The sequence below is a fragment of the Festucalex cinctus genome, chromosome 15 (genome assembly GCF_051991245.1).
Source record: "Festucalex cinctus isolate MCC-2025b chromosome 15, RoL_Fcin_1.0, whole genome shotgun sequence".
In the NCBI taxonomy this organism is placed as follows: domain Eukaryota; kingdom Metazoa; phylum Chordata; class Actinopteri; order Syngnathiformes; family Syngnathidae; genus Festucalex; species Festucalex cinctus.
The window spans coordinates 22,571,348-22,584,318 of NC_135425.1; the positions used below are offsets into that span (position 1 = coordinate 22,571,348).

Below are 12,971 nucleotides of genomic sequence, written 5' to 3' on the forward strand. Positions count from 1 at the left end.
AAAATAATGAAAGTATCAAATTAATTATAGGTAAATATGGGTAATTAATGGGTTAGCTGTACTTGGCCCACCAAAACTCTTGAAGGAGAAGTTAAGTGCGCGAGTCGTGACCCAAAATCTCGTGAAACCAAAGCGCTTGTGCTTGTGAGGTCCCCACATGAACCTCAGCTGATGCTCCAAACCCACAAAGCACTGATTTATGACTCCGCTGAATTTATCGGAGCCAGACGCTTGTTTTGGCTCCAGCAACACTTGGCCCCCCGTTTCCTGCTCCCTGCTGCAGCTCGGCCGTGATTGGCTGACCGCTCGATGGGTGGATCGCACAGAATAAACAAATATCGCTGCAGACGGGCTTCAAGTCCACTCGAACCACACTCGCTCGGTTGACTCTCTTTGCAGCTCGTCCACTTTAGTCCTTTTTTTTTTTTTCCGGTCCCCCCTCCACGCCACTATGTGGACCGCCGTGGTGGCCGTTGTCATGGTGATGTTGTGTACATCAATGGCGCACAGTGACGTGAAGCCGCAGAGGGATTTCAACTTGCAGAGGGTACGTCCAGCTTTGTTTTTGTTTGTTTGTTTGTTTTCCCTTTTACCTTTACGTTGCCATTTACTGTTTCCTAAAACCTGCAAGCAGGTTGGTTTTAAGAGAGCTACTTTAGTCTAACAGACGTGCTAGATAAGTTGACTAACTTTTATAGCCGCGACTAAAACACTGAAACTTTTGTTGACTCAAGTTTCTATAGCTCAAAAGTACTGTATATCTAAAATGAAAGTCACTATGAAAATTCTATTGAGAGGCTGAAATTCAGAGGATTTAGACACTTTTAAATTAAGCAATATCTCTATAATTATTAAAATATTTATCGACTAATTTGATAAGTGATTGTGGATTAATTGAGCAATGGTTTTAAGGTTGTAAACATATTTTCCTTTTTTTATTTTTTTATTTTATGAACTTAATTTCCTGTATGTGCCTGTTTTGTTTTATGTCTTAAATGAGTTAAAAACATAAATAAAGGTAGCTTATAGGTTAAGATAACAATAATAACTAATAACTGGCTAACTATTGTAGAGCCTGCTAGCGAACTTGCTAACTCAATTTTATAGCTAACTTTCAAATTATTTTGAGGACATTTGCTTTTCATACAATAATTGCCATGAATTTGAAAAATACATTATTAAAAATTCTCTTAAGACCAGCAGGCTGCATTATTAATAAGATGACTAACAACTTTAATAGCTCGCTTGAGAAGTAGTTTGATCACATTTGTTTATCATTTATTGTGCTAGGCATTTAAAAAAAAATAATGGAACGTTTTTTTTTGTTTGTTTTTTTTTGTGTTGTTGTTGTTGTTGTTTTTTTAAATTGACCCAATTATCAACAGGATAATATTTTCCCAAAAAATGTTTCTTTCAAACTGCTAACAGGCCACTAAAAGCTGAGTTAAACACACAAGGAATAATGAAAACTATTTCTACTGTAGTCAACAAGCTAACTTCAAAAGAGTTAACTAGCTAACATGCTAATTAGCTGTCATAGCTGACTTTAAAAGCTTAAAATTTTAAAAGGCGTAAAACTATCTTTGTAATATTCACTAAGTTTAAAACAGTTCATCAGTATTTCATCATAAGTTCATATGTAAATCTGGACATTGTTTTAACATGTTTCTAATGCAGTTTTAAACATGTTTAGCGCTGATGTGTTTGCTTAGCATGTTGCTAAAGTACGTTGATGATATTTCATTAGCATATTACGTTGTTTTATGTTGAATTTTTGCTAAGCATGTTAATAATGAGGTTTGATGTCATTTTTGTTACGTATGTTCTTCTTGTGATGATGACATTTGTTTTGCTATTTGCTAATTTTAGCTGACTAGCTGACACTGACGAAAACTCTGCTGATACCAGAAATGACCTCGAGTGCTATCTGAAAAGATAACGGCAACATTTGAGAACGGACAGAGAGCTTTTACCGCACGTTTTGCGTACTTTTACGGGCAGCGAATGACTCATTGAGGTTATGTGTGTTTAGTTTACGGGTAGGTGGTACCGCGTTGGCCTGGCGTACGACTCGGCGAGCTTTGTCCCATACAGGGAAAAACTGAAGGCCTCCCTCGGCGTTGTCACAGCGCAGGCAAATGGCAACGTTAACCTCACGATGTGGGATGCCACGTGAGTGATTTAATGTCTCAACAGAAAATGTGGACAAAAGTTAGAGCAACTGGAGATGCTTCTTAGTGGTTCTTCTTCATGTGTACTAGGCCCGCGGGGTGTCATAGTAAAATGTACTACTATGAGAAGACAAACATTCCCGGACAATTCACCTACTTCAGCACACGTAAGTCACCTGACTCATCAATTTTATTGTAATGTTTTGGGATATGTCTAAATGTGAGCCATAACTTTTCCTGTTTTCCTTGTTTTCTGGTCCCCTTTCTATGCTCAGGTCACAACATGGTGAAGGACATCACAGTTGTGGAGACAAACTACAACGAATATGCACTGGTGCTCAAACACAAAGTTTTCCACAGAGAGTACACCCAGGTGGCCCTCTACGGTGAGACACGCACGCGCACACATTGTTGTTGTTGTTGTTGTTGTTGTGTCCGTAAGCATTGCAATGACTGCATTTTGCTTTGTAGGTCGCACTCAGAGGTTGAGAGCTGACATCATTCAGAAGTTTAAAACCTTTGCTTTGTTGCGAGGGTTTCCAAGAGAAGCCATTCTCACACCGCCAGCAGCAGGTACCAAAATGCAGGGAGGGACATGTAATCCTGTCAGTATGAAGGGAATAGTTAGTTATATGTATTTATTTATTTTATATGACTTTGGATTTGGCAGGGGTTGTCACACATTTCAAAAGAAGGAACGCACTGGAGAGTAAAACAAATACATAAAAAAATGGATGTCTTTAGATGACAGTACAAGAAAAAATATGATACTTATTTAAGGAGCATTACAATATTAAAAAGAAAAAAATGTTATATCCTTAAAAGAAGAAAGCATATTTATTTATTTTATTTTATTTATGTATTTAATTATTTATTTACTTATTACTTTTTCCTGCTTTTTGCATCTTTCTTTTGCAACCCATTTCAAAAGAAGGGACACTGGGGGAGAATTGGAATTATTTTTTTAGGCTGTTGTTTTTCCCAAATTCAAAAAGAACCCCAAAACACCCACTCCCTATTTTGTTTTTTTGTTTTGTTTTTTGTGTGACTTTTTTTTTAATTAATTAATTTATTTTATTTTTCAACAGATGGACAGTAGCGGAAACAAATACAAATATTCCAACCAAAATCAGGGTAAAAGTTATGAGCAAAAATGTAAGATTCTAAGGTAAATGAGGCGGATTTTGTTTTTTCTTGTTCATTTTTTTTTTTTAACTTTTTTTTTCATTTTCAAAAGGGACACTTAAAAAATGAGCAAAATTCAGAGGAAACTTAAAATTCATATTTTTATGAACATTGTGTTTTTTTAAATTAATTAATGTAAACAGAGTTCATAAAGGTAAGTAGACAAGTCTTTTCAAGTTTCTGTTTGTAAACAAACAATTCAAAACGGACTCCTCATTACATTTTATTTATTTTTTGCTCTCACCAACAGACAACTGCCCTCCATCGCCATCTGGATAAGTGAGTTTCTTCATAATCAACCATTTCAATACATAAGGATTTATAATGTATCCAGCACCTTTTAACTTTGATGTGTTACATTCTGCAGGTCCCTTGTCGCTTCGGCAAAGTATTCAATTGGCCTTATCTGCCATCAGTTACTGTAAATGTCTTTTAATAATAACCTGACTATGAGGATGATGATAATAACAAATCTGCTGTTTTACATTTCCATAATTAAATCATTTGCAAATTACAACAGTATCCTCTAAACTGTGTGTCATTGTCATATTTGTCTATGTACATTTCAACACTCGGAGATGAGAGGTGAGATACCTTAAATAGCCACAAGGAGGCAGAGTTCGCTTGTAGTGTCCCAATACCCAACCAGTGAAGGTCAGAACCGGGAATTAAAATATATATATATATATATATATATATATATATATATATATATATATATATATATATATATATATATATATAAAATAAAAAATTGGGTTGCATTAGGACTAGTCGAAAGTCACAACAACAATTGTAATTGCTGTAAAGTATCAGAATTTTAATATTTAACATAATTTTACCTCGGAATTAGTTTCAACAAAACAACCGTATTATTATGAAGTATGACAAATACTTTGACGGCCTTTAAACAAGACGATGCCAAAACAGTTGATTATAAAGACATATTAACTATTGCAATGGGCATATTTAAACATCGAACTATTAGGTTTCTGTTAATGGCTTTATAGATTGAAACAAAAATCAGTTGCTAAAATAAATGCTCATAAATAATCAATGTTCACCACTAGTGGTAAAAGGGCTCCCTCTAGTGGCACATGAAAGATTTTCATTTATTTATTTATTACCGGTATTTTTTGGTGGCTTTTTTTCCCGCCTTTAATGGGCAGGACAGCTGTAAGATTTCGAAGTATTTTAATCTTCGAACGGTTCATAATGTTGTAACTTTTTTTTTTTTTTTTTTTAATTCAGTTCATTTGCATGTAATTTTAAAGTTTGCTTTCATTCCTTTCGAACAGTTTTTTTTAAATACTGATATATTTTTTAATGTAATTTGAAAACGATATCACGAGATAAAATGACATTATTATTGGTAGTTTCAAAACATGAGGTCTAGTTAGTGCAGACATGCTGCGCACACAAACACAAATATGCACACACACAAAGATGCACACAGAACTTTGCCCCAACCTACTACAGTCAACACAACAATCTTTTTGAGGCAATTACCAGCAAGAATCAAACACCGAAAGTATGACGCAAGGAATTTGGCGTTTCCTGTTTCTGTTGGCCTGTGATCGGATCCTCCATGGAGAAAGTGTAATCGTCCCTCAGGAGAACTTTAATTTGGACCAGGTGACCACATCTCGACTCTTAAGTTTGATTTTGTAGTTCATGCTTAATGATAACGTGCTTCCTTTGCAGTTCCTTGGGAAGTGGTACGAGGTGGCGGTTGTTTCTGATTGTCCTCACTATATGCAAAACAAGATGGGAAACCCTGTTGTTGTTGCGCTGGACCTGAAATCGTCTCAGCAGGGTAACGTCACTGTGTTGGCCAAAACTCCCCGGTGAGACACCAAAGAAAAAAAAGAAAGTGACTTTTAAATTAAACTAAATAAATAAATAAAAATCAACTCCTTTGTAAATTGAAAAAGGTACAGACTGAAAAGTACTTTAAAAAAAATTAAATACTCAAGTAAAAGATAAATAGTTCAGTCGCTACAAATTTGTACTTTGCTAATAATGTTGCACTGCTCCTACATTGTTTTACATATAGGAATGGCTCATGTAAACAGACGTCCACTCATTACGCTTCAACAGACACCGCGGGACAATTTTTCTACCACGTCCCAAGTAAGTGCCATCATTTGTGTCACAGTAACTTTCCAGACATCCAAGCACATGAAGCACATTACCTCCCGCAAGGGCTCAGCGTGGATGTTGATGCCTACGTGGTCCATACCGACTATGACCAGTATGCCATGATGGCGCTGCTGAGCACGGAGAGAGCCTCACAAAATAAGACCACCATCTTCAAACTTTACAGTGAGTTACGATAATAAAACTTGGATTCGTTTATTGTGTAAAATCAGTCTAGAAATACTGTATATATTTCAATATTGTATTTAATAGAGAGGCCAGTTTATTATCAAAAAAACATTGAAAGTGATTGTCTTGTTAGGTCGATCTTTGGATGTGAGGCACGCCGCGTTGGACGACTTCAAGACGCTGGTCCGAACACATGGAATGACGGATGACATCATTGTTAATGAGAACAAAGGTTCTAATCATACGTGCTTTTCAAACTTCACTCGCTAACCAATTCTAACCAAGTTGTCTCTGAGCCTGTTACTCAGGATGTTACTACTTTTACATGCCTAACTACAAATAAATGTTACATTCTAAAGCTGTGTTTTTTTTGGGGTGTTTTTTTTTATTTTGAGTCTTTAATATACACATACGTAAAAAACAAAGACACACAGCAGATAATCTTTCAGGCGTAAGAACTGGGCCAAAAATGTCACAAATTGAGGAGACAGATCAGAAAACAGAAATGGGCAACTTAGGGTGATTTATTAACAAATGGGCAAGAAAAGCAAAACTTCGACGAGACAGAACAGGACTTGATAGAGCTGGACTTGATGTGAGGGAACTGGAGTTGACTGGCATTGATTTGACTGGAGTTTACTTGACCTGACTGGCCTTGATGTGACTGGACTTGACTTGACCTGACTGGCCTTGATGTGACGGGACTTGACTTGACCTGACTGGCCTTGATGTGACGGGACTTGACTTGACCTGACTGGCCTTGATGTGACGGGACTTGACTTGACCTGACTGGCCTTGATGTGACTGGACTTGACTTGACCTGACTGGCCTTGATGTGACGGGACTTGACTTGACCTGACTGGCATTGATGCGATGGGACTTGACTTGACTGGCATTGATGTGACTTGACTTGACTTGACTGGCATTGACGTGACTTGACTTGACTTGACTTGACTTGACTTGACTTGACTAAGCTTTACACACGAGACACCCATCATGACCCACATAACACCAGCAACGCACCCACACCGACTGGACAAACACAACAGACTTAATACACCAACACTAATGACCTAAAGAGACACACCTGGGGGTAACACAAGTGGCTGAGGGCTGTGATTGGTCGCACACTTGGGACGGGAAGACAATCAGGTGGATGTGGTTAGTAGACATAACGAGACAAGGGAAGAAACGAGGAATACATGACAAAAACACCAACCACAGAAAAACACATCCAAAAACACCAAAACAAAACAGAATCCCAACCCCAACATGACAAAAAATGCCCGACTCCATTTTTGAAACACATTTCTCTTCTTCTGAACGTGTTTATTCTACAGGAATGTTGGTTCAAGTGTTTGACTAATTCCGGGGCAAATAAAATAGAAGGAACCATGCACGAGTTACTCATTAATGCATCAGATAATCCCGTATTGATTTGCCAATTTTGCCAGAATTCTGAAGTCCATCGGTAGATGAGTGGCAGAACTTTGCTCCTTTTTACTTGTTTGTTTTGTCATAGGCCGAGGCACACTTATAACACGGGTCAAGGTCTGTGTGGACTTTATGCTGACATTTCCGAGCATCGGCCCTCACAGAGACGAACGTGCGGAAAGACTGAGATCATGCAGAAAGTTGTTTTTCTTGCTTCTGTGCTCATCCTGGGATGGACACGGACCAGTCAGGCTCTTGCTGTCCCAGAACCTGTGTATCCTACGCAGGAGAACTTTGACCTAAGCAGGGTGAGTTCCTTCCTATTACTTCCAGGTGACAAAATACTGATTGTGTTGTTGTCCATCTATCCATTTTCTAAAACACTCATCCTCATACGGTCACATTACTAACTCATGTGTCGAATTTCTGCCGCTGAGTGTCAGATGTGTTTTCATACCAGTTTTTAGGGACTTGGCATGATGTCGCCGTGGCAAAGACGTGTCCAAATATCGAGCACCACAGAAAGGACTCGGCAATCGGCAAGCTGGTGCTGCAGAGGGGGTCCTCGGACGAGAAACTGGATATGGTCAGAACCGTGCTCAAGTCAGTATTTGGGGATACATCACACACAAGCAACCTAAAAGCCGCTTTGTTGTCATTTTTAATATGCTACAAACACTTTGACAACATCCGCAATCATTCGCAATACACAGAACTCGAACCTTTTGTGTTTACAATTACAAAAGACCCTTTCGAGCAATAAAAACAAAATAAAAAAACTAATCTACAATAAATAAAATAATTGATAGGTACTGTAGATAGATATAGGTAGATAAATGGACTGAACTCATAATTAAATATATGTTGTCCAATCAAAATAATGTATCACAAAGTTTTTGCCTTGAATGCTGAAAACAACAAAATTCTCATATTTCTCATAATTCTCACTGAAAATATTCACATAAATGACGAAATGATGAAAATAACACAATTCAAAAAAGTAGACAAATTTGAATTTGAATGCTGAAAACGTCAAAAATCTCAAACCTCACTGATTTGCTGATAACTGTATTAAAAATGAAAATATACATACAAATGATCTATATTCCCCCCGCTGCAAAACAGTTCAATGAAAGTCTACAAAATTGCTCTCTTTCTTAAACAGCGACTTTTAATTGAGCATGCTATGTGATTTATATTATTTTATAATATTTTTGCACGTGTGTGTTCAGAGACGGAACCTGTAAGCAGAAAACTGGAGACTATAATCTGACGACAACACCTGGACATTTTCGTTTTGCAAGTACGTTTCTTTCTCATCATATATAAGCCACTCAGAATGAGTTGGGGGGACTATGTTTTGCACAATATGTGATCACAATGGTTGAAAAGGTAAACTATATTAAATGTTGAACATGACAGTAAAGTGTTGAAATGCTTCACTTGTTTGAGAAATATCCTCACGAAGGATTTTGATGACTTTTTTTTTTTTTTTTAGCTCAGTAAACGGGAGGATCTTGTCAAATTCATACTTTATTTTAAATGATGCAAAGCATGAATATTCCAAGTCTTTGGAGGCAAATACAGTTTTGGCAGGCTAACTTAACAGATTTAAAAAGCAGGCCAAAGACGCCTACATTTAATCGCCCACTTTTTTTTTTTTTTTTTTTTTTTTGCTAGATCGCCCACCTTTTGTCAACATTGAAATAAAGTACATGGGGTCAAGGGAGCTCTGACTAATTGTTTGCCTTTGGCCTCCACATGACTAGCTATTTGCCTTGGATAGAGTCAGATTTTTGTTTTTTGTTTTTTTTTGTTTCTCCTCAAAACTATGTAAAATTTGACAGATAATGTAATATCTGTTCATTTTCAGTCCAAGGTTCTACATGTGTTTTGAGAATCGGAGACTATCATATACATTCACAGTAAAAATTGCAGTGTTAAAATTTTGGTGTTAAATGTTGACAGGGTTGATTGAATCTCCGCCCACTTATAACTGCTCTGACGCAAAGACTTCTGGGATATGATATGAAAAACGGTACTGTATATAATGTAATAATGCAATAAGGTATTACCTTATCAGTAAAAGATGTTATTGTAATAAAAGTCAGGATTTTGTTTTGTCCATGTGACAATGTTCAGTTACCCTAATAAAGTAACTTAGTTACTTTACTGATTACTGTATTTTAAAAGTAACTAAAGTAGGTTACAAGTTTATAACAGTTAACCACTCTAGTTCTCAGTGGCTGAAATGACTTTGACAGCCCCAATGTCCATCTGTGTGACTCTGCGTATTTTCCCTGCAGAGTGGGACACTGAAGTGGACGCCTACGTGGTGCACACTAACTACGACGAATATGCCCTCATTATATCGGTCAAGGATAGATCACCGGGCCAGAGAAGCATCTCAGTGAAGCTTTACAGTATGTGGACGCTCTTCGTCGTGCAACATCACCTTTTTTTTTTTTTTTTTTTTTTTTTTTTTTTTACTTATCGTGAGCCACATTGTTGCGAACTTCCCACAGGTAGGACCATGGACGTGAGGGACACGGTTCTGGATGACTTTAAAAGGCTGGTCAGAGAGCAAGGGATGAGCGACAACACCATTATCATTAAAGAGAACAAAGGTATGGCACACACCAATAACGTCGATGCTTTCCAAATGGCAGTGAGTTTATATTCTTTTTTCTTTTCTTTTTTTTCTGGAATATCTGAATATGTCGGAATATATATCAGCCCATCCATTTTCTATAGTGGCTGTCCTCATCACGGACGGTCACCCGTATGACAGCTGGTTTTGGTTTGGTTTGCTTTTGGTGAGAGTTGGGTACCAGTCTAGAGTGGACCTCAAAGTCAGCCGGGATACACAGCAGCTCACTCACCCACATTTTTTATTTTTTTTTTTTTTTAAATACAGGTGACTGTGTTCCAGGAGAAGAGGTAGAAGAGCTGGAAACAGTGTTTCAGGTAAGCTAACTTATTAATATGCACAATGCCAGAGGTCTGCAACCTGCGGCTCTGGAGCCACATGTGGCTCTTTAGTCTCTCTCCTATGCTAAACAAAAAAAAAAAAAGAGAGACAGTCGAAATTAACATTTTTAACATATATATTTTTTTTTAGATTAAATAGTTATTAAATGAATTAATGATTTAGAGTTTAAAAATTCAATATTCCAAAAATGTCAGAGTCCACATTTTTAAGTTGTCAGAAAAAGGAGACATGAAAGGCAAATGAAAAAGTTTTAAAATTTATCTAAAGTACAAAACGTGATCATAAAATGTCCAAAAATGAAGATGAAAAGCATAAAATTACCTTAAAATGTCCATGAAATTGCCAAAAATTGTCAGATAATTGAATAAAAAAAGCTAGAAGAGAAAATGTTCAAAAAGTAACCATAAAATGTCCAAAAACAAAAAAAAGAAGTCCCGAAAATTACAATAAATTGTCTGTAGAACTGCCAAAACAGTTAGAAAATTGATTTTGAAAAAGGCAGAAAAGAAAATGTTCAAAAAGTAACTATAAAATGTCCAAAAACAATAAAAGAAATCCCAAATATTACCATCAAATATACACAAGATTGCCAAACAAAGTCAGAAAACTGATTTATAAAAAGGTAGAGAATAAAACGTAAAAAGTAGCTATGAAATGTCCAAAAAAAAAGAATTTCCCAAAATTACTATGAAATGTCCACAAAATTGCCACAAAAAATGTCAGAAAATTTATTTATGAAAAGGTAGGAAAGAAAATGTTTAAAAAGTATCCATTAAATGTCAAAAATTAAAATAAGAAATCTTGAAAATTACTATAAAATGTCCACCTAATTGCAAAAAAAAATTTCAGAAAATTGATAGCAAAAAAGACAGAAAAAAATGAAAATAGCCATGAAATATACAAAATAACGGAAGACGAAAGGTAGAAGAAAATGAATCTCTAAAGTATTGGATACTGCATATTTTTTCTGTTGTAGCTCTAATGTGCTCTTGGGCCCTCAGTACATTTGACTACCACTAACGCACTGTTTCCTTTATCACAATGTTCAAACGTTTTGCTCCAGGCATATTTTTGGTTATTTATTTGGATTAAATGGGCTCTTTTGACAGGAAAGGTTGCTGACCCCTGCTCTATAGTCAATATGCTCATGCTCAAAAACTGCGAATGTAAGCCATTTCAGCCAACGTGTGTCACTGACATCTTCTGACAGCTCTTTCGTCTTGCCCATGGGCTTATGAAAATTTATGACAGCTCATAATGTGCCAACATTGGACATGTCTGTGACACAGAGGGTGAGGAGGGACGTAGCACCAACCATGGCACTGGCAGATTTAGAATTGGACGGTTCTGGTGATGACATGTCCACGTCCACATTCAACGCAACTGGTAAGAGCTGCAAATATTTATATTTGTATATTGAGAGGCCACCGAATGTAAAAATGGTCGTCATCCCCTCAGAGGCGTGCAGTCTGGGGCCAGAGGTGGGCGCGTGTTTCGGTATAAGCCAACGCTACTTCTACAACTCCAGTACCATGACCTGCCACGTGTTCAACTACGGAGGCTGCTTTGGCAACAAGAACAACTTTTTGAGCGAGAAGGATTGCATGCAGAAGTGTCGCCCTGAGGGTGAGCATACTTTGGGGCAGTCTGGAGAAAATCTGACTTTTACACAGGTCCCGTTTTGAATTGCTTCCCATCTAATAGATGTACAGTAAATATTATTTATTGCAGTATTTTTATTCCGTTTTATTTTCAGTTTCATTACATAACATTTGTGTTATTGACGGTGACTCAGCTGAGCAATACAGAGGCACTAAAGCGCCCTCTATTGACCAGATGACATACTGTACACTAACGTAGCTCACAAAAGTGAGTACATTCCTCACATTTCCTGGCTAGCTGTGCTCAAACGACGCTAGGAATGGCGGTATGTCGGTTAGTTACGTCATTTCCTCTCGATTTACGACACCATTTCCTGTTTACGTCAAAAAGAAAAGGGTCAACTATATTACAATATCACAATGGAACAAAACAATTCTATAGTACCAAAAAATAATAGCAGGTTCATTTACACTGTGCACGACTACTGCTACGCTAGCGTATTGTAATGATGGTCATGTTGTTGATTTTTTGAGATAGCACTTTGTTTGAATAACAAAAATGCTTGGAAAAGTACAAATTAAAAGGAAACATCAAATACATGAGTGTTCTTTTTTTAATGTATTGACACGATGCCATATGATTCCTCCCTTGCAGCTGTATGTCGTCTCCCCCCGACCGCCGTCACATGCACTGGTAAGCTCCCCAACTGGTCCTTCAACTCCACCCTGGGCGAGTGCGTGCCTTACAAAGCAGGCTATTGCCCGACTAACGGCAACAGGTTCTACAGCGAGGCCGAGTGCAACGAGTTCTGCGGCGTAAAAGGTCACACACAACGACTGGTATAAATGTCACCTTTCAACACAACATTTTATTTGATATATTCCTTTTTTTCTTCTTCTCTTCAACAGCTGCAAAAATCCTGGAAGAAGACTGAGGAGAGCTCTTCACAGTCAAAATGCCCAAAATGGCCGGATGTTTTGTGTAGGAAATATCATTAGTTGTTAAAGATATGCAAGAACATCTTACCAATAAAACATTTCATCAGTCTCAGCAATGTCTTTCTTTTTGGTCCTGTCCTCAGCCTAATTTTGTAGGCTTTCTCAGATAGACCAGACAAGTAAACACCCTTCAATTGGTGTACTGTACATGACCAAAAGGGGGCGGCATTGCTCTGCTTACAGATTGTTTCGCAAGGGCTTGAAATCACTCTCAGTGTTCAAGTCATGTTTTACATTAGCTACACAAGGTATATCTTAACA

General features: G+C 37.3%; 3 protein-coding genes across 4 annotated transcripts; all 3 read left to right on the plus strand.

The window, feature by feature from the left end:
- The first annotated feature begins 354 nt into the window (after window positions 1-354).
- On the plus strand, window positions 355-3,887 carry ptgdsa (prostaglandin D2 synthase a). 2 transcript variants are annotated; one of them, XM_077497367.1, is made up of 7 exons: window positions 355-547; window positions 2,033-2,172; window positions 2,262-2,338; window positions 2,447-2,557; window positions 2,643-2,744; window positions 3,607-3,635; window positions 3,724-3,887. In XM_077497367.1, the coding sequence occupies exons 1-6, from the start codon at window positions 452-454 to the stop codon at window positions 3,633-3,635; spliced, it is 555 nt and encodes a 184-aa protein (XP_077353493.1). In that variant the 5' UTR covers window positions 355-451; the 3' UTR covers window positions 3,724-3,887. The 2 variants fall into 2 exon arrangements, with proteins under 2 accessions (XP_077353493.1, XP_077353494.1); XM_077497368.1 differs by lacking the exons at window positions 3,607-3,635; window positions 3,724-3,887 and adding an exon at window positions 3,260-3,599.
- A 193-nt stretch (window positions 3,888-4,080) lies between these two features.
- On the plus strand, window positions 4,081-6,046 carry LOC144002431 (protein AMBP-like). The gene is made up of 4 exons (XM_077497653.1): window positions 4,081-4,991; window positions 5,061-5,203; window positions 5,413-5,681; window positions 5,818-6,046. Exons 1-4 carry the CDS (start codon window positions 4,890-4,892, stop codon window positions 5,952-5,954), a joined length of 651 nt encoding a protein of 216 aa, XP_077353779.1. The 5' UTR covers window positions 4,081-4,889; the 3' UTR covers window positions 5,955-6,046.
- Window positions 6,047-7,225: 1,179 nt separating this feature from the next.
- On the plus strand, window positions 7,226-12,762 carry LOC144002430 (protein AMBP-like). The gene is made up of 10 exons (XM_077497652.1): window positions 7,226-7,426; window positions 7,579-7,721; window positions 8,351-8,421; window positions 9,425-9,541; window positions 9,644-9,745; window positions 10,036-10,085; window positions 11,400-11,496; window positions 11,569-11,736; window positions 12,367-12,534; window positions 12,621-12,762. The coding sequence occupies exons 1-10, from the start codon at window positions 7,310-7,312 to the stop codon at window positions 12,644-12,646; spliced, it is 1,059 nt and encodes a 352-aa protein (XP_077353778.1). The 5' UTR covers window positions 7,226-7,309; the 3' UTR covers window positions 12,647-12,762.
- Window positions 12,763-12,971: the final 209 nt, after the last annotated feature.

Bases quoted from the DNA above. Each gene is read 5' to 3' on its own strand.
- ptgdsa (XM_077497367.1), top strand. From the start codon at position 452: ATGTGGACCGCCGTGGTGGCCGTTGTCATGGTGATGTTGTGTACATCA. The intron at 548-2,032 runs GTACGTCCAGCT...ATGTGTGTTTAG, and splicing joins GGGATTTCAACTTGCAGAGG to TTTACGGGTAGGTGGTACCG. The intron at 2,173-2,261 runs GTGAGTGATTTA...CATGTGTACTAG, and splicing joins CTCACGATGTGGGATGCCAC to GCCCGCGGGGTGTCATAGTA.
- LOC144002431 (XM_077497653.1), top strand. From the start codon at position 4,890: ATGACGCAAGGAATTTGGCGTTTCCTGTTTCTGTTGGCCTGTGATCGG. The intron at 4,992-5,060 runs GTGACCACATCT...CTTCCTTTGCAG, and splicing joins AGAACTTTAATTTGGACCAG to TTCCTTGGGAAGTGGTACGA. The intron at 5,682-5,817 runs GTGAGTTACGAT...TTGTCTTGTTAG, and splicing joins CACCATCTTCAAACTTTACA to GTCGATCTTTGGATGTGAGG.
- LOC144002430 (XM_077497652.1), top strand. From the start codon at position 7,310: ATGCAGAAAGTTGTTTTTCTTGCTTCTGTGCTCATCCTGGGATGGACA. The intron at 9,542-9,643 runs GTATGTGGACGC...AACTTCCCACAG, and splicing joins CATCTCAGTGAAGCTTTACA to GTAGGACCATGGACGTGAGG. The intron at 11,497-11,568 runs GTAAGAGCTGCA...TCATCCCCTCAG, and splicing joins GTCCACATTCAACGCAACTG to AGGCGTGCAGTCTGGGGCCA.